Source organism: Lissotriton vulgaris, unplaced genomic scaffold, assembly GCF_964263255.1.
Source record: "Lissotriton vulgaris unplaced genomic scaffold, aLisVul1.2 SCAFFOLD_637, whole genome shotgun sequence".
Classification (NCBI taxonomy): Eukaryota; Metazoa; Chordata; class Amphibia; order Caudata; family Salamandridae; genus Lissotriton; species Lissotriton vulgaris.
The window spans coordinates 75,837-99,000 of record NW_028245984.1 but is presented as its reverse complement, the minus strand read 5'-3'; the positions used below and the strand labels follow the sequence as shown (position 1 = coordinate 99,000).

General features: G+C 46.1%; 1 protein-coding gene across 2 annotated transcripts in view; it reads left to right on the top strand.

Moving 5' to 3' along the window:
* LOC147666192 (DDB1- and CUL4-associated factor 8-like) overlaps positions 1-23,164 on the top strand; it is a 104,129-nt gene that overhangs the window by 60,808 nt on the left and 20,157 nt on the right. For both annotated transcript variants that reach the window (XM_086949218.1, XM_086949219.1), the window contains 2 exons: positions 18,334-18,474; positions 18,916-19,010. In XM_086949218.1, coding sequence (XP_086805344.1) covers positions 18,334-18,474; positions 18,916-19,010 — 236 coding nt within the window. The remainder of the gene's footprint in view (positions 1-18,333; positions 18,475-18,915; positions 19,011-23,164) is intronic.

The following is a 23,164-nucleotide window of genomic DNA, read 5'->3' as shown; positions in this document are numbered from 1 at the left end:
TTGAACGTATCGAATGCGGCAGACAGGTCCAGCAGGATCAAAGCTACTGCCTGGCCCCTGTCTGCACGCATACGAAGATCCTCCATGGCTGTAAGGACAGCCGTTTCGGTGCCATGGGCAGGACGAAAACCAAATTGAATATCGTCCAGGATGTGATTCTGCTCCAGAAGTTTAGAGAGACAGGAACTCACCCAGCGTTCGGCAACTTTCGCCTGGAATGGCAAGAGAGAAATAGGCCGGTAGTTCAGTAAACACTCGGGGTTCAAGGAGGGTTTTTTCAGCAGCGGGGTGATAAGGGCCTGCTTCCAAGGAGTCGGAACAAATCCGCAGCGCAGGGATTGGTTACAAATCCTGCGAAGGGTGCAGAAGAGTTCTGTTCCAAAAGCTTTCCAGGTTTTTGGGGGCTAAGGGTCAAGAGGGGAACCCGAGGTGATCCCATGCACCAATCTATCAAAATCAGTTTCTGAGATAGGGGGGAATTCCCGCAAACATTCCATGGGTAGATACCCTGGGTTTACCGTATCCGAGTCAGTGGTGATAGCCCCAAGGCCGTTGGGACTATCCAGTGAGGGGGGAGGTATTCAGGTTATGGATAATGGTCTCAATTTTATCCTTAAAAAATAGTGCGAGATTGTCGCAGAGTGCTTGTGTGGTTGGGATTGATTTTTTGGCACAGTCAGGGTGGATAAGGTTGTTAAGAATATGGAAGATACTTTTGGAGCTATTGGTGGCTTTAACTATAATAGAGCAAAAGTAGGTAGCTTTACTTTTAACAATTGCAGATTTGTATTCCCGGAGTTTATTTTTCCAAAGTGACTTGTTTACGTCGGAGTAGCCTTGCCTACATTTCCTCTCAGCCTGTTTACAAGCTAATTTGAGGGCTTTCAAAGAATCGAAAAAACCAGGGGGTTGGTGCTCTGCCCTTAGGTTTACATCTTTTTAGGGGAATATGGAAGTCAGTGGTTGAGGATATCCTCGTACAAAAGGCCTCATAATTATCCTCCACCGGATTAGTGGGAGAAAAACTGTTTTCCACTTGAAACACGGTACCGGTAGAACTCAACTTTTCCAGAGCTTTCCAGTCTCTGTACATAAATTCTGAAAAGGTGCTTTGTGCCGGCCTTCTAGCTCCATTGCTAGCGATCTAGAATTTGATGAGAGCATGATAAGTCCAGCCCATGGGCAGGATGTCGTTCAGGTGCACTAGCTGAGGGGTAGAGAAAATAAGGTCGAGTCGGTGACCTGCTTTGTGAGTGGGTTCCTTGACTAATTGATGGAGTCCCACGCTTTCACAGGAGAGCACGAGATTGTGCAGTCCAGTGTCCAAACTGCCGTTTGGCCAGAGATTAAAATCACCTAAAATGATTAACTTGTTGTGGGAGGTAGCCATGTTTGTGAAGGTGGTGAGTAGCGATTGCTGTTGCTGGGAATTAAAAGTTCCTGGAGGGCGATAACAGATGATTGCCGTGAAAGTGGCTCCGGTATGACAGTTTATGGAGAGGCCGAGGAGCTCGGTCCCGGCAACCGGTTCCATGTCTAAGATGTTGATAAGCCATGAGGCTCGATAGATAATAATACAATAAGGGGGGCAAGGGTGGGAAAATGTTTAATGACCTTGCATTGTTGCAGTCCCTATAGCTATATAACAAACAATGTGCAACAATGGGTCAACAAAAGAGTGCAGCAAACTATGTGACTATGTGTAGAAGAGGGGCACAATTCCTGAATCCCAAGTATCCTTGGTGAAAAAGTGTTCCCATCAGATACCCGTCCTGTACCGCCCTACATCACTTGGGATCCTTCACCCGAAGGAAGTGGAAAGAACCACTTAGGATTAGGTAGAGTGTAGCCTAATCAAAGTGTGAAGGAATGTGAAGTGTGTGGGTTTGAACTTAATAAAGGTATCAGGGGGTACAAAGAATTAACATAAAGCAGTGCATGAAGTGCTCAATGTGGCAACAAGAAGTGGAAGAATTAATATTGGGTTGTGGGAGTGGAAATAGAATTTAATAGAGTCCTACCCACACCCAAGGTTAAAAAACAGTGCAAGTAGTGGTAACAAATAACTACTCAGATTATAACTAGGTCGACATGTTTCTGCAGTGTAGGTTGGTTCAAAGGATACCAGTCTGCTTCATCAGGACCTTCTTATTATTAAAGTGCAACTGCTATTATCAAAAAATATAAGTGTGTAAAAAAGGATCATATCACCTGCAAGCGCCAGTGGATATGGTCCAATCAAATAGGCAATAGACAAACACACATAGAGAAAAATACACACAGTTATTAAAGAATGCTGCAAAACACAGAGATATGCTCGTGAAGTATTTGTATGCCAAGCAATTCATGGTCAGTATTTGTAATGTCGATCAAATGTATGGGCCAGGTGCATGCATCCTGGGCTTGAATCTAGTTATTTCACTCACCCAAGTTCTGGGGAATGCGCTCTCCACCTCACCCGGCAACAGCTCAGGTACAAATGGAGCACCGCTCTATTAGATGTGAAACAAAAAACAGGAAACATGAAAGAGGAAGAGTTTACCAGAACTCCATCCGACAACCCATTCACTCCATTATTGGGTATTTCTTTACACAGGTAGAAGTGAGTTATTGTTGGTATTTACATCACCCTGTAAATTTCTAATTTAGGCAGAAATAATCTCACATTTCGGTTTTGCACTGTTTGCTCTGTTGAGTCTAAATCTGCCTTTTGAATGCTGCTGAAAAAACACGTTGCTCAAAACGGCAGAAAAATGACATATAGCTCAATATATGCAACAAGCAACCAAGCTCTGACATGGTATACCGAGTGTTTCCTAGAATACCATAATATCGCCAAAGTTCTGTATTTAACTATTTATGTTGTGCTCAGGACGAATGGGTCCTGTTTGTCCAAGTAAACGGCTTCTGCGTCCATACTGCCGATACTTCGGAAACCGAGAGACAGCATTTCTCTCTATGTGCGCCTTATTAATGTTTACCCCGGTGCCTATGCGGTCCCCTCATTCGAGTTACCGCGCCTTAGAAGTCGATCGCCTAGAAGCGATTCCACCCAGGGAAGACCTGGACGCCACGAAGGATTCCTCCCTTGCACCCCATAGCGCTTACCTGTCCGTCGGTACTCCTCGCCTTCCTCTAGGCTGACTAGTGGGAGGTACCGACTGGACAGGAAGCGAACTACTTATCTCTGCGCTGGTTGGTCCGGTGCACTGCACGTGTGCTCCGCGTCATCCGGCGCGTATACCGGCGAAATAGTCTCAGTGTTGACTATCCGCTGATTGGCTGAACTAAACCTCGCGATAACATGCATGCTTGGTTACTGGTCACTTTGTGTATCAAGTAATCTGTAATTTGCACTGGAACTACAAAATGACTGGGAATTGTAGTTCAGGCGACGTTAGTGTATTAAACAAAGCGTAATCAGTGCTAGGACTACAAAACTGATGGGATTTGTAGTTCGATTATGGCGCTCGATCCCTATGTTGTTTAAATAACCCAAAGGATGTCTAGTTTGCAGGATTGTGGTATAGACATTTAGAATGATTTTAAATGATTTAAAAAGGTCAAGGATTTGGACTGTAACTTTACATCTCTATATCTTATTTTAACCAGTCCATAATGTGGTCTTTATCAGACCAATATTTTATCCTTTATTTCTTACTGGATTCAGGAAGGTGACTAATGATAACCTGGCATTTAGAACTGAACCCTCTGGGTACTGTACTCTCGGTGTCCTAATTTATAGGGACATCCACGGGATATCTTCATTTAAACCCGTGATGTCCGTTTGGAGTTTGTACACCCACCTCTGTTCTCTGTGGTGTAGAAATGTGCTGACATTAGTGACATGTTTGGGGATCATCGGCTGTTCAAGCACAGTCCATTGGAGGTCTGTTGGTGCATGATGTGCCTCCAAAAAGTGTTTAGTCATGCGAGTTGCTTGCTTGTTACACCGTATTGAGCTCTTGTGCTCAGAGATCCTTATCTTTACCTTTCTCGTGGTCATCCCCACGTACTTTTTTCCACAGGGACAGCTAATTAAATAGATGAGGTTAGAACTGTTACAGTTCGTAAACCTCCGCTGTTCCCAGGGATGTTCTGTGCCAATATCGAGTGTTGTGGATTTGCGGGTTTGAGGACACGCTGCACATTGTCCGCACGGGTGGTGTCCAGTCACAGCTGGCATATCCCATAGGGTGCCTGTGTTCTTGGGGATTTCAGTTTTAGGTCTTGTGTGGACCAATTTGTCCCTAAGGCTGGGTCCCCGTTTAAAGGCAAATAAGGGAACTGGTATTGTGTCATTCCCCGTGTTCAAAATGCCCCAGTGTTTTTTAATGACACTAGTTATTTGGTTGGACATTGTGCCAAATGTTGTTACACATGTCATTCTTTCTGTTTTACCTTTTGGCGCTTGCAGGTGATATGATCCTTTTTTACACACTTATATTTTTTGATAATAGCAGTTGCACTTTAATAATAAGAAGGTCCTGATGAAGCAGACTGGTATCCTTTGAACCAACCTACACTGCAGAAACATGTCGACCTAGTTATAATCTGAGTAGTTATTTGTTACCACTACTTGCACTGTTTTTTAACCTTGGGTGTGGGTAGGACTCTATTAAATTCTATTTCCACTCCCACAACCCAATATTAATTCTTCCACTTCTTGTTGCCACATTGAGCACTTCATGCACTGCTTTATGTTAATTCTTTGTACCCCCTGATACCTTTATTAAGTTCAAACCCACACACTTCACATTCCTTCACACTTTGATTAGGCTACACTCTACCTAATCCTAAGTGGTTCTTTCCACTTCCTTCGGGTGAAGGATCCCAAGTGATGTAGGGCGGTACAGGACGGGTATCTGATGGGAACACTTTTTCACCAAGGATACTTGGGATTCAGGAATTGTGCCCCTCTTCTACACATAGTCACATAGTTTGCTGCACTCTTTTGTTGACCCATTGTTGCACATTGTTTGTTATATAGCTCGGTAGATAATACCTACTCCACCACCACGGCCTTTGGGTCTAGGAAGATGCAAAATGTTATAGTCCTGAGGACAGGCCCAGTCTAGTTCGATGTCACAATCGGCATGGGTCCAAGTCTCGGTTAGGAAGAGGACGTCCAAGTGATGAGTATCAATGAGTAATTGAATTTCATTAGCATGCTTTGGCAATGATCTAACATTAAGAAGACCTCCCATGAGCAGATCCCTACTGGTGAAGTCATGCAGAGGAAAGGCAGTATCGGAAAAAATAAAATGACCTTCGTCAATCTGTCCCAAGTTATGAATCCCAGAAATGTTTTTGTTAGTTTTTGTTTATATATAGAACGTTTTATTGGAATTTTACAGCTAAAAAGTAGCTTAATGAAACAATGCAGCAAGGTTTGGTCTTCAATACATTACAAGTGTCATCAAGGGTTTTTTATCGCGTAGATGGTTGTGAGGTCGAGCCTAGTGGCAGCGCGCAAGTGCTGCTCGCTCTGTGAGGCATGCTGTATTAGAGTATGCACTGGAAGCCCAGGCCACACTCCGCCCACATCTGTCATTGGCTTGTGTCCTTGTCCTTCGTAAATGCTGGCTTCTAATTTGTTATTGGGTTATTAGTCCCTCCTCAGTCCCGCCTTGTCTTCATTTGTAAACTCCCATGAGAACTGGTCCTTTTACTTTGGTTGTTACACTGTACGTGTTCTTTGGACTTGAAGCATTATTTTCTTCAATGATTTTCTCCTAGAGTTGGCATCATATGCTTTCCTGCAATGGCGCTGCTTTGCTTGCATGTTTTCAGCAACCTTATTGTTATTTTCTTGATTTTGGCAGCACAGCACTCTGTAATTATAGCAGCCGCACACCTTTATTTTCTGTGCAACTTGCTCCTTATAATCTGTTACTTTATTTTTTTACAATCACGGCACGCTTTAACTTTAGCGACCGCTCCCCTTTCGTTTTTTTTTCTTTTTGTAGGCAGTACTGCTTATTGCCGTAGCATGCCTTTATGTTCCTTGCAACTTGCTCACCGGGTAAAATCGATCTCCCTGACATTTACAGAACAGGAAGTAATGTTTCTACAGTCCCATGGGAATGAGGTGAGCATTTCCTTAAGGGAGTTCAAGTGGTAATGTTGGCGTTCTCTCTCCCTTTCTTTCGGCATTATTGCTAGAGTAAATCTTTGATTAGCACGAGAATCAGTATTGACGTCACTCTAACTGTACTTGTACAAGGACACCATAAAGTCAACATAGGTTATAGTGCTTTCCTTACGCAAACTTTAATTGGTATAATCGAGGCACTGCAATTCTGCACATTTAGGGGCCGATTAGGATGGAGGATTTTCCGCCTCCTCCGGGCCGGCGGAAGCCACCTCCGGCCCGGAGGAGGCGGAAAATCCTCTGCGGACTCACCAAAGACCCACCGCCGCATTACGATGGCTGGTGGGTCTTGGTTTCTGTCCGCTGCTTTTCCGCCGCGGTCGGATTACAACCGCGGCGGAAAAGCTCTCATTTGGCTGGCAGTGTCTATCAGACACCGCCAGCCAAATTAGGAAGCATTAGTAAACATGCTTTTCCGCGGCGGTTTTTCCGCCGTGGAAAAGCATGTGTACTTTTGTTTTTGGGGGCCCGTTGCGGGCCCCCAGGGTGTTGGCGGGTGGGGGGTGCACATGGGGGGTACCTATGGTACCCCCCAGCATTTACATGCACAATGCGGCAGGCACCGCGCGGTGCCTGCCGCTTTGTGCATGTAAATGTAAAACATGCACTTTTAACATTGCGGCGGGTGCTGCTTGAAGCAGCACCCGCCGCAATGTTAAATATCCAGGATGTGACCGCCAGGGTGGCGGTCACATCCTAATCGCACATGAGGGAACGCCGCAGCCCCTGCGGACGTTCCCTCATACTCTGGGGTCGCGGACGGACTCAAGTCCGTCCGCGATCCTAATCGACCCCTTAGTGTTGTCACTGACCTCTGAATCACTGCACCCGGTGGAAGTCGGGCCCTGCAGCTTCGATTTGAGCATGCCTGAAGCTGCAGGCTAATCAATCAATCAATCAGGTTTGTAAAACGCAAGCTATTCACCCGGGAAACAAGTCTCAAGGCGCTGAGGGATGGGTGGTTGTGGGGGGGGGGCAGGGGTCCGCTGATCCTGTAGGATCATTGAGTTCCGTCGAAAAGCCAGGTCTTGAGGGTCCTTTAGGAACATGGGAGTGATGTGGTCTGTCAGACAGGGAGGGAGTTCCATGCCTCGGCCGCGAGGAGGGAGAAGGAGCGCCCTCCTGCTCTGGTGTTCTTGATCTGCGGTATCGTTGCGAGGGAGAGCTGAGCCGAGCCGAGAGCACTGGGGAGCGTGTAACATGAGGCGTGGTTCAGGTTGATGGGTCCGGTGTTATGGACGGCCTTGTGTGCGTGGGTGAGAAACTTGAAGGCAATTCTCTTCTCGACAGGGACCCAGTGTAGGGTCCGTAGGTGTTAGCTGATGTGGCAGTGGTGCTGTAGGTTGAGGACAAGTCTGGCGGCGGCGCTCTGGACAATCTGGAATTTGCGGGTGAGGTTCTTGTTGATCTCAGCATAGAGTGCGCTGCCGTAGTCAAGTCTGCTACTGATGAGGCTAAGAACATTTCCAACGCGGGATCCATGCCAGAGAGCTGCATTTAGAATATTTCCTGACTAACAGGCTGTATTTGGGAACCGATCTTTTAGAAAAATCTTTCTGTCTTCATTTTCTATACATGGACTTGAGTAAAAAAAAAATGACTTGTCTAAGAGTCCTCCTTTTTTAGCGGTTTTCTGGACGTAAACATTTTTAGGTCGAGCCTAGTGGCAGCGCTTGCGTTGCTAGCTATGTGAAGCATGCTGTATTGGAGTATGCATCCCCACTTTTGAGTACAGTATAGTGGATGGAAATCCTCCCAAGCCCTTCAAGAGAGGGTTAAACTCACAAGCTGCGTGTCATCTAGGAGTAGTAATAACATATTTTCCAGAGCTGTTTGTTTGATTCCTTACCTGCTCTATTACTACCAGATCCTGCCCACACCTCAGGAACACTACTTGCTCTCTTCCCCTTTTATTTAGAGCTCTCCGGTATCCTGATATACCCAGGATTCCTCCCTGCAGGCAGGAGTCAGGAGACAAAAAAAAGCATCTGCTGTGCAATAGTTTTCACAATTACGCAAGTTTGAGCTATTGGCATTGAAAATGACAATGCCTTTTATTTATGTTTTGGTTTTTAAAACCTAAATAAAAGGGATTGTCATTAACAATGCCAGTAGCTTAAACATACGTAAATTTGAGACCTATTGCATTGCAAATGCTTGTTTTTTTGTCTTAAGTTTTCATTTTGCCCTGTAGTTGAGCACTTGAAAACACTGCACATGGTATACTTCGGGCACTTTGCCTTGCAGTCTTTTCTCTGAATGGAAGATCAGGGAGCTGGACTTAGCTGTATGGAAATGTAGCGCTTTCACACACAATGTGGGCGCCTCTAGGCAGATAGAATTGGGAAGTGCTGCTGTCTTATGGCTCTGCCTGTCCTGTGCCTGACCCAATTGTTCTCTTTTATGTTTATTGCTATGTTGCGTTTTTTGGGAAAAACTATGGCAACTGATGTTTTCTTCTTCTGTCATTGATACAAGTATTAAATCATAGTATGACTACATGATGTTCACTGAGTTGATACGATTTGCTAGCTATAGAAATTAAATATTCTATCAAAGTGAGCAATTTTCTTAATCATATCAAGCTATTAGAATGTCACTTCATAAGTGGCTTTTGTAAATTTCTGCCTTGTGTGTGTTCCGAAGCTGAGGAAAACATAATTTGCGTTTTCACACGAGTTTAGGATCGCCTCGTGATTAATAAAAAATAAATTGATAGTGATTCTTCATGGTGCATTAGCTCACAAAAAATTGGCGATCTGGATGGATCCCGCCAATCCTTTACCCCTCTCGGAGCTTCTTCTCTAAAGACTGGCTTCCAAAAAAAAAAGCATGTGTAGAAATTTCCATTTAGGCGAATTCTAGCTTAGCTACATAATAATGAATTCAGGAGGCAAAATAAAGAGTTTTAACTTACTAACCATCCAATGGTATTTGAAGTTTTTCCTTTGCAGTTTTACGCATTTGCCTGAAGCAGATGAAATAGCTCACACCATTGTGCCATACATAAGCCTTGTTCATTAATAGATCAATTTTTAGTGTGATAAACCATGTTCTTTTAAACTTCATCAACTTCTCTCTGCTCACCTTACAGACATTATATAGTAGGTGGACCATTTAGTTCCATACACCATAGGGCAACATAATTATTGATCTTCAGCACAGTTTTCTGCTCACTGTGGCCCTCCTGAATATTGGTTGATTGGTTCCTTATGTACGGTGCAGTGTAATCCACCAATGAATTTGTGTGTTGTCATTGTGGCTAACATTGCATCAAAATATGAACAGCTTTCTCTCTAACGATCCCTTGTCTGTGGACTTCTCTCTTCATCCATCTGCAAGAATAGAGCAGTCAAAGGCATGCCATAAAAATACTTGTATGAGGCATGTGTGCTGAAGATACACATGCTTTGCATACTCCTGCCATCTAGTGTTGGGTCCAGATGCTTGCAAATTGTTTTTCTTCGAAGAAGTCTTTCCTAGTCATGAGGTAAGGTGATTCCTCCTTTCGGTGATAGTGCGCATGGACTCCATTGTTAGATTGTTTTTTCCGCCATCGCTTTCGGACGTGTATTGCTGCACGATTTGAAGCATTCTTCGGGTTCCCCTCAATGCGCAGTCCTCTCTAGCCTCAACGGTATTGTTTTGTACGTGTTTCCCACTTCTCCACGTAACATTTCAGTCAACGGATTCTACTTTTCGATTAGAAATCTTTGTGGACGGACTTCGGGCCTAACCGCGTCGGATTAGCTCTCCATCGATGGAACGGACACCGTTCAAATTCTGCCCTCAGTGCCATGTGAAGTATCCGCACACTGATTGTTACAGGGTGTGTAACTTGTGCTTATCTCCGGAGCCCAGGGAAGAAGACTGCAACGGTTGCAGATCGTTTCGATCGAAGAAAACTCTTCGCAGTTGTCGAGCTCGACGTAGAGATACAGCGTCAGAGCATCGAAGACATGCTGAACATCTTTGGTGAAGATTCCCTTCAAAAAGATGTTGAGGCATCAGCGGCAGAGGAGAAAGAAGCCTTCTCCATGCAGGACTCCGAGAGCTGGACCTCGACGCTGAAGAACTGCAACAGGGACAAGGTGACGGGAGTACCGGAGACCCTTTGCCCCTTGATCACTCACAAAAAGCACAAGGCTTATGCACCACCTCTGCCTTCTGGCCAAGGTCGGCACCTGGACAACGTTTCTGCCGCCCCGCCTCCAGGTTCGGCTCCAAAACAGTCAAGCCTTACAGCTCGGTACCTAGTTGACAAAAAGTCCTCATCGGAGCTGAAGCACTCCGGTTCCAAACAGAAATCCATCTCGGAGCCGAAGCCCTCCGGTTCCAAACAGAAACACATCTCGGAGCTGAAATCCTCCATGCCGAAAGCCAAGCAGCCTTCGGAGCCGAAATCTTCCGTACCGAAAGGCCAGCACATGCCAGCCAGAAAGCAGCGGTGCAGAAACCAAAAGTTGTTACTTCGGATCCGACTTTAGACATTGTTCCACCGAAAACAGATCCCAAGCTAAAGACACTATATATTAACCCTGAGACTGGTCATATTCATACTAAGCTGCCTCAGAAACATAAGCTTCCTGATGAGGACACTCTGTACAAGATCCCTTTAAAGAGGAAATCCGTTGATACCAGCCCTTTTCATCCTCTACCATCATCCCCTCCACCACCCCCTTTTCCAGCTTCAAATCCTTTGCAGATCACACCTCCGGATTCTCCACAATCTCACCATGATGACGATGATGTTGATGATGCGTATGTTGTATAATCCATGAACGGATTATACAATTGATCCTCCAGCAGATAATGGCACAGACCTTTATCCAGCCAAGCCATCTCCTCCAGACGACAATGTATCCCACCAGGAACTCCTTGCCAGGGTTGCACAATATCATAGGGTGACACTGCACAAAGAATCATTAGAAGAAGATTTTTTGTTTGAGACCTTAGGATCCACACATAGGTCGTCACAAACACTTCCTATGCTTAAGGGCATAATAAAACACGCTGAAGAAATTTTAAGGACCCAGTATGAGCATCCATCTTGACTCCTAGGGTTGTCAAGAAGTATAAAGCCTCCCCAACAGACTCAGTATTTATCAAGTGGCAGTTGCCACTAGATTCACTGGAAGTGTCTAATGCTCGTAAGCGACCTAATTCTCAAACATCAGGGGATGCTCCTCCACCAGATAAGGAGTCTAAGTTAATAGACGCTTCTGGCAAGCACATAGCTGGTCAAGCTGCAAATCAGTGGATCATTGCAAATACACAGAGCCTTCTAGCCAGGTATGATAGGGCATACTGGGATGAAATGGAGCAATTGCTTCAATATCTCCCAGACGAGCATAAAGCGAAAGTGCAGGATTTAGTATAGGAGCGTAAGCTGATTTCAAATTCCTCCATAAGGTGTGCTCTAGAGGTTGCTGATACTGGGACTAGAGAGGTTGACACTAGCATTTTGCTTAGGAGACATGCTTGGTTAAGGATCTCTGGGTTTAAGCCCAAGGTCCAACAATCCATTCTTAACACACTATTTGACAAGAAACATCGATCTGGTCCTGAAGTAGATCAGGCATTAGAAAAAATAAACAAGCATTTACAATGCAATGGTTTCGCCTTTGGAAAAGTTAGAGCTATTGGCATTGTAAATGACAAAATTTATATTTATGTGTTGGTTTTGAAAACAGATAAATAAATGGCATTGTCATTTACATTGCCATTAGCCTCTGCAGTCACTCTGCACTCCCTAGCACTCTGCAGTCACTCTGCACTCCCTTGCGCTCCCTAGCACTCTGCACTCCCTAGTCACTCTGCACTCCCTTGCGCTCCCTAGTCACTCCGCACTCCCTAGTCACTCCGCACTCCCTAGTCACTCCGCACTCCCTAGTCACTCCGCACTCCCTAGTCACTCCGCACTCCCTAGTCACTCCGCACTCCCTAGTCACTCCGCACTCCCTAGTCACTCCGCACTCCCTAGTCACTCTGCACTCCCTAGTCACTCTGCACTCCCTAGTCACTCTGCACTCCCTAGTCACTCTGCACTCCCTAGTCACTCTGCACTCCCTAGCACTCCCTAGTCACTCTTTAATCTGCACTCACTACTCTGCGGGTGACAGTGCTCGCCATGTCGGCCGGGTCAAAGGGGTGACAGTGCTTGCCTTGGTGGTATTCTTCATCAGAGAGTTCTTCCCGGCCGTTGCAGAACGAGGCGTGCTACAACCTATGAGATGCATGGGAGCACTGTTGGAAAAGGAATAGGGTATTGAGTGGGGGTAGGGTTAAACTTTAAAAATACCTGCCTGGTACACCTAACACTAATCTGGCTAGCAGCCAGTATGATTAAAAACAGGAAAAATTAGGAAGTCCCAGGGCTCTAGTAACCCCTACTTCCTCTTAGGGTCACCATATTTCTGCCACTTGTGTTTCCAAATGCTCAATCCACACTTATTCCATAATTCTGACGTAACTGATGAATTTAACATACATACGTCAAGCACACCTAAACACCTCTTCCAGGCAGCCCCTTCATCAGACACGCACACACCACCACCAGAGAGCCTGGAGCAGCAGCAACGCGACACCCTCCTCCTCCCTGCTCCTAGGAGCGAATCAGACCCTGAATCCAGCCCTTTCCCCTGCAGGCCAACTTCTGAAAAGGAGGAGGAGGAAGGGGGACCTCTGAAGAATAGACCAAACCAAGCAATGCAATCGGCCGTGAAAAAAAGGAGGTCACCCTTAGCCCGAGCTTTTCCCAGGGCAGTGTTTTTCTCTCGCTCTCCTATACTGTGTCCCTTACTGTGTTTTGAGATCCAAGTCCACACAGAGACAACACACACTGCACACACCAAACCACCCCTGCCCGCAGCTCTACTACACACGGGATTTTCGCTATACCCGCTTATTAGTCTCTGTTAACCAATTCCTCCCATAAACCACTTCATGAAACACCAGCAGCGAGAAACCCCCCCAACCAGATGAACCATCTCCCGTTTGGACATAAAAAAGCCCTCCTCCCGCCGCGCTCGCTCTCCCAAAGCACGTGGGCTGCATTTATTTATTTAAATACACAATTACCAATCGGAAATCGGGATTAATTGCAAGGATCTTACAAGAGCTTGCCCGGGACGCCCACTGCTGCCGCTGCACTCAGGCGGGCTCTGCTGCTCCTACCGCTTTCTCTGTGGGGGTTTTTTAGCGGCTCCACGCAGCTCCTCGCCGGTGCTTTGTTGTTCTTTTTGAGGCGAGGGGAGCCGCCGGTGAAGTTTTGTGCGCTCGAGGCTTCTCGCGCAGGGTCTGCTCACCAGCGGAGGAGGAGTTAGATCGCCATCTTCCTCTCACTTCCCTCTCCTGATTCAGCAACCCCGCCCACCGTCAGGCACGGGCGCGGGCTCCTCTCTCTCTCTCTTCTTGCGCTGCAAAGCGGGGTGGCACGAAAATTGGCACAAGTGCGGCGTGGGCAGCCGCGGATTAAAAAAAAATTTTAAAAAATGGCGGCAGCACCTACGAGGACGAAAATTGGCACAAGTGCGGCGTGGGCAGCCGCGGATTAAAAAAAAATTAAAAAAAATGGCGGCAGCACCTACGAGGACACGGTGGGGGGGCGGGAGAGGAACGGACGGCGGGAGGGGGCGGGAGAGGACACAGGGGGCGTGAGGCACGAAAATTGGCACAAGTGCGGCGTGGGCAGCCGCGGATTAAAATTTTTTTTTTAAAAATGGCGGCAGCACCTACGAGGACAGGGGGGGGGGCGGGAGAGGAACGGACGGCGGGAGGTGGCGGGAGAGGACACAGGGGGCGTGAGGGGGGCGGGAGAGAACACGAACGGCGGGAGGGAGGCGGGAAACGTGCCGGGGAAAAACACTCACGATGCCCAGGACAGCAGCAAGCACGGCCCGGCCGGAGGAGACTCGGGGGCGTTCCCGGCGTCGCGTGACGTCGGCAAAAGCCAAAGAATCTCGGGAACGCCCCCGTGTCTGGTCCGGCATTGATGGACAGGCCCCTCGTCCAATGGCTAGGCTCCATTTATGGAGCTAGCCAATGGGACGGGGGGCGTGTTCCAGAGTGCCTTACTGTACTCAATAGATTTCTCTGGAGGAGGAGCCTAACGGCTCCGTCCCCCAGCGAAACCTAAAAAGGACACTGTAGTGGCTGAGTCCATGGGAGCGCTCCAGTCTCCTTCAAACAGAGGCTACTTTCGCCAATTGTTTTACTGAGGGGGTCTAAAACCACATCCTCAGACAAGAATACCTCCACCTCCAAAGGTAACATCCAGTTCTCTCCCTCACAAGACTTATTTTGAGGAGGTTATACAGGGAACAATTTTAAAGGTAGGTGTAAGGGCAGCACACCCCGTAACTCCCCTCCCCCTAAAATGCAGTGATTCACCCACGCTTCCCCCGACTATACCACACCTGTCGGGGAAGACTTCAACAATTTCTCCCGATTTGGCAATCTATTCCAACAGACAAATGGGTGATTTGAATTATCCAGCATGGTTATTGCCTGGAGCTTACCAGCAATCCTCCAAACATTTCACCTTGACCTCACAAATAGTCTCCAGAATACCTACAATTGCTCGAACAGGAAGTGCAATCTCTCTTACTGAAAGGGGCTATAGAGCCGATTCCAACACAGTACCAGGGCTCGGGGGTTTACTCTCTGTATTTTCTCATTCCCAAAATGGGCGGTTCTCTAAGACCTATTCTGGATCTCAGAGTTAAACCATTATATACTGTCAGTACACTTTAACATGGTTGACCCTTCAACAGATACTTCCACTTTTACAGAAGGCAGAATTGATGTCTACTCTAGACTTAAAAGGCGCATATTTTCATGTTCCGATTCATCCAGCTCATCTCAAATACCTCAGATTTGTGATAGCAGGGAAGCTTTACCAATTCAAAGTACTTCCCTTCGGAGTGACTCCAGTGCCCAGAGTATATACCACATGTCTGGCAGTAGTCGCGACTCATCTCAGAAGACCGCATATTCACGTCTTTCCCTATCTAGATGACTGGCTCATCAAAGTGAGCACTTAAGAAAACTGTCTACATCACACACAGATCACAATGGACCTACTTCATCAACTAGGCTTCATGGTCGATGCACAAAAATCTCACCTGTATCCGTCACAGATGCGGTCTTACCTAGGAGCCACTCTAGACACAGTCAAAGCTCTAGTCTCTCCCAGTGTAGCCAGAATTCACAATGTTCAGGCTATCATACTACAGTTTTAGCCCAACCAAGCCTTACCAGCCAGAGTGTTCATGCAACTGCTGGGAATGATGGCATCCTGCATCGCAGTTGTACCCCATGCAAGACTTCACATATGTCCCCTACAAGAGTGCCTGGCATGTCAGTGGAATCAGTCGCAGGGTCATTTAACCGATCTAGTGTTGGTAGACGGCCGTACCCATTGCTCTCTGCAGTGGTGGAACATACAAAACTTAGCAAAAGGATGGCCTGTCATCGACCCTATTCCACAGATCGTTCTTACAGCAGACACATCTCTGACAGGTTGGAGTGGTCATCTCCAATATTACACAATGCAAGGCCTGTGGAGCAACAAACACCAGAGCCTCCACATCAACTATCTAGAGCTTCTGGCAGTTTTTCTAGCGCTCAGTTTTTCCAATTAATGTCATAGGCAAAATTGGCCTAGTCTGAACAGACAACATGACAGCAATGTATTATGTGCAAAAGCAGGGGGACACACACTCTCCAACTGTCAAGACTCGCTCAAGCCATTTGGAATTGGGCGAGCCATCACAAGATTTAGCTTCTGGCAGAACACATCCCAGGAGTAAACAATCAAATTGCCGACCTTCTCAGCAGGAGGAGACCGCAAATTCACAAGTAGGAACTTCATCCCTAAGTTCTCCTTCCCTACTTTCAACAATGATTCCTACAAATAGACTTGCTCGCCACAGCAGAAAACGCAAAATGCCCAGACTTCGGCTCCAGGTTCCCAAACCCGCTCTTAAAGGCCAATGCCCTATGGATGAACGGGTCAGGGATAGTTGCCTATGCTTTTCTGCCTCTCCCGCTCATTCTGTGTCTGGTTCGGAAGCTCAGGCAAACATCCCTCACACTAATTCTAGTAGCTCCCAAATGGGACCCGTCAGACATGGTACACCCATCTTTTGGAGCCGACACTAGTTCCACATCAAAAGCTGCACCTCACTTCCAGTCTCCACTCACAGAACCATGGAGAAGACCGACATCTAAATGCCAAAGAACTGAACTTTGCCATCTGGTTCCTGAGTTTGGTTATTTAAATGTATCACCAGTCTGTATGAATATTCTAAAAAAAAGCAACAAGGCCTGCCACCAGAGATTTCTATGTAGCAAAGTGGAAAAGATTTGTTGTATACTGCAATAACAACAAAATCAATCCTTTAGATGCTTCTGTACAAAACATTATCTGTTACACTTACAGCTTATACATCTATTTGTTTGCACCTTGCAGCGGTAACTGCGTATTTGCAGAAGAGGCAACATTTGTCACTATTCAGAGTTCCAGTAATCAAAGCTTTCATGGAGGGTTTGAAGAGAGTAATACCACCTAGGATTCATCTGGCTCCAGTTTGGAATCCCAACATTGTTCTCACAGGGCTCATGGGTCCACCTTTTGAACCGTTCCGCAAGTGCCCCTTGCAGTTTCCCTCATGGAAGGTGAGGAGAGTTGGTGAGCTACAGGCATTAACCTTAGAAGAACCCTTCTTTCAGCTACACAAATACAGGGTAGTTCTACTTGCCAACCCAAAATTCCTCCCCAAAGCAGTTTCTGCTTTTCATATAAACCAATCGTTTGAGTTACCAGTCTTTTTTCCTCAACCTGATTCTGTAGCAGAACGTGCTCTTTACACGCTTGAGGTTAAAAGAGCTTTATTGTACTACATAAATAGAACAAAAGACTTTCACAAAACAAAACAACTGTTTGTTGCATTTGTTCTACCTCACAAAGGCAATCCCACCTCTGAATCTGGTATTGCAAGATGGATTGTTAAATGCATTTAAACATTCTACGCTGAAGCTAAAAGAACTTTATCCATACCCCCTAGAGCGCCTTCTACTTGCAAAATAGAGGCTTCTGCAGCCTTTTTTGGTAACATTCCTCTAGTAGACATATGTAAGGCAGCTCCATGGTCTACACCACACACATTTACCGAACACTATTGTGTAGATGTGCTGTGTAAATGTGTTGGCACGTCAACAAGCTAATGTAAACCAAGCAGTACTTAAAACACTATTTCAAACAACTGCAACATCTACAGGTTAGCCACCACTTTGGGAGTATACTGCTTTGTAGTCTATGCAAAGCATGTATATCTACAGCACACATGCCTAGAACAGATAATGTTACTTACCCAGTAAGCATCTGTTCTTGGCAATTTGAGCTGTAGATTCACACGCGCCCAACCGCCTCCCCGGGTACCTTTAGTTGTTGCAGTTCTTCATTATACATTTATACACACGGACATCTCTATACTACACTTGCTTACTCCAATCTTACCCTCCTCCTGGAAAACAATCTAATAATGGAGTCGATGCCCATGTGCACTATCACCGAAAGGAGGTGTCACCTCACTTGGTGACTAGGAAAGACTTCTTCAAAGAAAAACTATTCGCAAACATCGGGACCCAACAGCAGGAGTATGAAAAGCCTGTGAATCTACAGCTCTACATGCCAAGAACATATGCTTACTGGGTAAGTAACATTATCCTTCTCTCTTAATCTGCTTTGAGTGTCCCTCTCTACCTTGTAGCAGTGATGCCTTGCAATAACTTTGCGCTGATATACTAGTCAAATCATGACATCAAATTAATAATGCTCTGATGTTTCTAGGCATTATAGCTTTCCAAATCTGTGATGCTATTGTAAATGCTTCTCTCTAAGAGGTAGCTGGCATTTCATTTAAAAAAAACTTTTAAAAAACTTGGCTTTCCTTCCAAAATTCGTCTTCATGTGAACATAATTTGTAGGGGCTTGTTGTGCTATTGTTATTATTACAGTAATATCCTTATGCTTGGTTTCCTTCCCAACCTTAGATGTGAGGACATGAAGTGCAGAGCTGTGAGGATATGAAGTTCAGAGCTGTGAGGATACTAGTTATGTATTTTTCTATGATTTACATCATTGGGTAAAATAATTTTTTCCATTCGTTCTGTAGGCAAAGTTCCTTCCTAACAGTGGGGACTCCACGCTAGCCATGTGTGCACGGGATGGGCAGGTACGGATTGCCGAACTATCTGCCACCCAGTGCTGCAAAAATACAAAGAGAGTGGCACAGCACAAGGGAGCCTGCCACAAGGTTAGTAAAATGTTTTCAGTCTATTGTTACAGTCACCAGTATATATTTTTGTTTTTTGAGATTTTGTGGAAAGTAGATTTACTAATAGCAGTTCATTTTAAACGTTCACGCTTTAAAGCTTGATTTAATGGCACAAAGCAAAACACACGAAAGCGAACTTTGTGCATGTAAAAAACGTTCATTGTTTTATACTGATCGTCGTACTTGACTACAAGCTATTGCTCATGTAGATTATAAAACATTATTTGGGAAGGGAGGCCTTTAAAATCGTTTTTCTGCATTAACTATAAAGCATTAAAGTGATGTTAATGAGTGGGTGTTGCAGAAGGTAAAAAGCATGACAAAAAATATAAATGAGTGACAATGACTCTTCAATTGAATTAGTACTTAATTTCTGTTTTCTGACTTGCCAATTACCAACATTTCTTTGTTCTCTGGCAGCTTGCACTAGAACCTGATTCCCCATGCACTTTTTTGTCTGCTGGTGAAGACTCTGTTGTTTTCTCCATTGATCTTCGACAAGATCGGCCTGCTTCGTAAGTTAACAGTTCCTAGTAACTTTTCTGAAGGAGAGAAGGAAAATATTTTTATGAATGTCTCACTCTTATGCATGTTAAGATAATTTTCTGCTCTACAACAGCGAAACCTATAATTGGAGCTTGCTTACAGGTGCCAGGTAACTAAAATTCAGTGAATCAGGGAATCTTCATTGATGATCAAGGACAATTAATAGTTACACATGTCTGTTGTATTCTGGAGCACTTACTCAAAGAGACAGTCTTGTCTTTCAAATACGTCTGTGTACAAGCACATTTCTCTTGAAAGATTGCTGCTGATGATTGTTAATTTGAACTCTTTTTCTCAGGTACCAGACTGGAATTTAATTGTTCTAGCATGAGCAAATCACTGGTGGTAGGTGGCCTTTTTTTACTGATGAACTGACAAAGGAAAGTGTGTTAAAAAAAGTCAAATGCACTACTGGAGCTTGAGACATCAGTGTGTAATATTTCCCATGCTAGCGTAGTAATGGGATCTGGAGCAGTCTTGTTTTCTTAATCCCATTTTTAATAGGTTCACCCCTTCTTTTTTTTTTAGGAGATACCTCTGTGAGAAAGTGGCTCTATAAATACTGGACTAGAATGAAGTACAGTGTGTATAGAGTCCACCAACCCCAGAGGTATAACCGAGGCTAAAGTCAGAACTGACCTTACTCTCCAAAGTGGTAGCTTGGTCGAGCAGTAAGGCAGTACCATAAGACTGTGTAAAGCATTTGTTATACACACTCAATCAGCAAAAGGTTGCACACACTCAAGGACTGAACTCCAGGCCAATTGTTTTTATATCCACAGATATAGTTGTTTTATTTTTAGAACCAACAGTTATAAAAATATATTTTTCTCGTTATGAGTACTCTCATGTAATTACTTTGCAAAGGAGCAATAAAGTTTGTGCACGCAGTGAATACAGTATTGGTAGTAAGCAACACAATCCTAAATCACACTATAGCATTGAGCTCAAAGGGTTTTCTACATTTAAGTACACTTGATTACTATGCAGATTACTTTGGTAGGTCCAGGAGTAGATCATAGATTCAGTCCTGGGGTCTAAGCTGAAACCAGATTAGCAAAAACGTTTTAGTTACTGTAGTGAATTTTCATGAATATAAAGCTGTTTTAAAAGTTCACACTTGGAAACTTTTCAATGATAATCTGACAATGTTATTCAATTGGAGAAAATTCAGAATGCAGGTAAAGTACGATCGCGTTACTTTTGTAATCCAGCACTGGTCTCCTAGGGCCAGCACTGGGGTCTTAACTTAGAACAGGTTGGTAATTGCGTTTCAGTATTTTGTAGGATTTGTAAAGAATATCTCAAGTTTGCAAAAGTAGACAGAAGACATTTCATAGAAAAGCAGACAATGGGTTCCTATGTAGAAAATACAGATTACTAGTAAACCCGGTTAGGATTACTTTTGCGGTTCAGTACTAGGCTGAAAGGTACAGTACTGGCTTCTCCCCTGATCACAGGTGAGTACTTCAGAATTCGGAGTTTGGCTGATTTGATATGAATATTTTCAGTTTTCAAAACTTCACACTTAGAAAATTTTCGAGTCAAAATTGGTCAATGTTATCCAATGGCAGGTAAGTGAGTTACCGGTTTCCAGGTGAGTACTTGGTTGGTGAAGTTAAGGTTCTGGGCATAGACTTAGGGGTCCCCCAGGGTCAGGTAAGTACAGTTAGTTCAATCCCAGCGGCACAGGGGCAGCCGGGTGCAGAGTTAGGTAGGCCCAATGATATCTAATGAGGGGAAGGGGGCCTTTGGTTGGTGGTTGCTGGCTAGCAGGCCACGCGGCTGTGGGAACTGGGCTCCTGGTCACTTACTCAGGGCAAGGGGGGAAGTAGGATAGGACAAAGGTGGAACAGCCAGCGGCACTCGGGCGGCTGGGTGCAGGGTGCTTTTGAGCCGTCGGGTGCCCAATGTTATCCAATGGGAAAGGTCAAAAGGGAACAAAGGCTGCAGGCTCGGGGACGGAGACTCTCCAGGGGCGACCTGCTTTTCGAGAGGTAAGTTGGGATCTTGGAGCACAGGTAGGTACCCCAAAGGGAGGCACAGGGGGCTGTAGGGCGCCGGGTGCAGGGGTGTCTTTGGGTTTCGGAAAAGCTTACCCTCGGCTGGTCGTGGTTGGGGTGGCCCCTGGTTCTGAGTCTGCAGGTGTCGGCTGGTTCGTCGAGGAGGTCTTTGGGCACTGGACTTCGGGTCCCAGTCGCCGGGGGGGATGTCCTCATGGTCTTGGTTTGGTTGGACCTGGCCCGGGCTCGGCGGGTGCAGAGTGGGTTGGTCCGGAGCTTCCTGGTTGGCACCAGGTGGGTTATTGCAGCAGAGCCTCTGCTGATGGGAGTCCCAGTCTTCAAGAGGGTCAAGGCAGGCAGGTCCTTCGGGTGTCCCAAGGTTGCTGTCCACAGGAGTCGCCAGGATTAAGCAGGAGCAGGTTCCAGGGTCGACAGGCGGTAGGTCTGGGGCCAAGTCAGTTGTTGTCGTCCTTTTGTTAGCAGCTGCACGGCGGGTCTTCTTCTTCTTGATCTTCTTTCTTCTTTTCATATCGAGATCTCTGAAAGGAAGGTTCAGGGAGCCCCCTAAATATTGAATTAAGGGGCGTTACAGGTAGGGCAAGGACAGGGACCAATAGGTCCAAGTCCTGGGGTGAGTACACCCTCTAGCCTGCTCCTCTCCTGTGGCAGGGGGGCAGGAGCCTAGCTGGGATTGGGCAGGGCTCCCCATCTTCAAGATGGCCGGAGCCCGGTGTTGTGCTTCACCTAGTCTCCCCCCACCTGAGGGGTGGGGTTGGCACAGGCTGGCACCCCCCCTTCCTGACGTAGTTTTTCCCGCCAGTCTTCCCACCAGAGTGGGGGTCAGGACTGGTGGGGGCTGGTTGCTGGGTACAGCAAATGGTCTGGGGAAGCTCACAGAGGCGACATGCCTTTGAAGCTTCCCCCTGCCCATCCTGGGGGAGGAGACCTAGCACCTCGCCCAGGATGTGCATTGTTGCAGGCCCAGGAGAGCGGGAGTCTCCTACCAAGGGGTCCAGCAACATGTCTGCTGGGTGGCAGCCTCTGCAGCCACTCAGCCCAGACGTGGATTGTGGGTTAGGTTTTCAGGGGGCATCTCTAAGATTCCCTCTGGTGCATTTTACATTAAATCCCACACTGGCACCAGTGCGGGTTTGCTGTGCTGAGAAGTTTGGTACCAAACTTGTCAGTCTTCAGTGTAGCCATTATGGTGCTTTGGAGTTCGTAATGAGAACTTCCCAGCACCATATACTCTTAATGGCATCACTGCACTTACAGTGCCCAGGAATGGCCCTGGGTACTGTAGGGGCACAGGGCTCATGCACCTGTGCCCACACCTCTGGCATAGGGCACCCAGCTAAAGGGGTGACTGAAGTATGCTAGGGCAGTAGGTTCTGTGGGCATGGCACACAGGGATGTCTGCCATGTCGACTCTTGGTTTAGTTCTGTACTTAGGCACTCAGCCTGCAAAAGCAGTGTGTGGGGGCCAAGGTACAGGGCCCCGGAGGGTGGCACAATAAGGTCTGCAGCCCTCAGGGGTCTTCTCTGGTCACCATGCCCTGGGGACCTAGCGTACCATTTACTAGGGGCTGACAGGTGGCCAGAGATGCCAATTTGGTTTTTAGTGTCAGCACAGTTTTAGGGAAGGAACACAGGCCCTAGGTACCTGGTTGGCAGGAACATAGGGCACACTCAGTCAAAGCACATCAGCAGTTCAGAAAAAAGTGGGGGAATACCAAGGCAAGAAAGATGGCACTTTCTCACAACCGCCTACAAATGTTTGGGCTTTAAGCCCTACAGATCAAGTTGCAAGCAAAGTCAGTGACCGATTAATATTCCATTGTTCTTCATTGTTTTGAAAAATTGCATAACCCCATGATTGAGACCTAGGTGCTGTGCTCCCAGGGAAATTAGGGATTAGTGAGCTCCAGTTGTGATAGTTGGAGTAGTTTACAACTGGTGTCCTGGTCTCACAATGCTTTGGACCCCTATTTGAGTGACCAGTTAGCACTTCGCTGTCTTGCTTTTTCTTCAGAATACATGAACAAGACTTCAGAATACCAGGACACAACGTGAACACTTCAAAATAGGATTCCTCACACTTTAGATTACCAAAATACTAC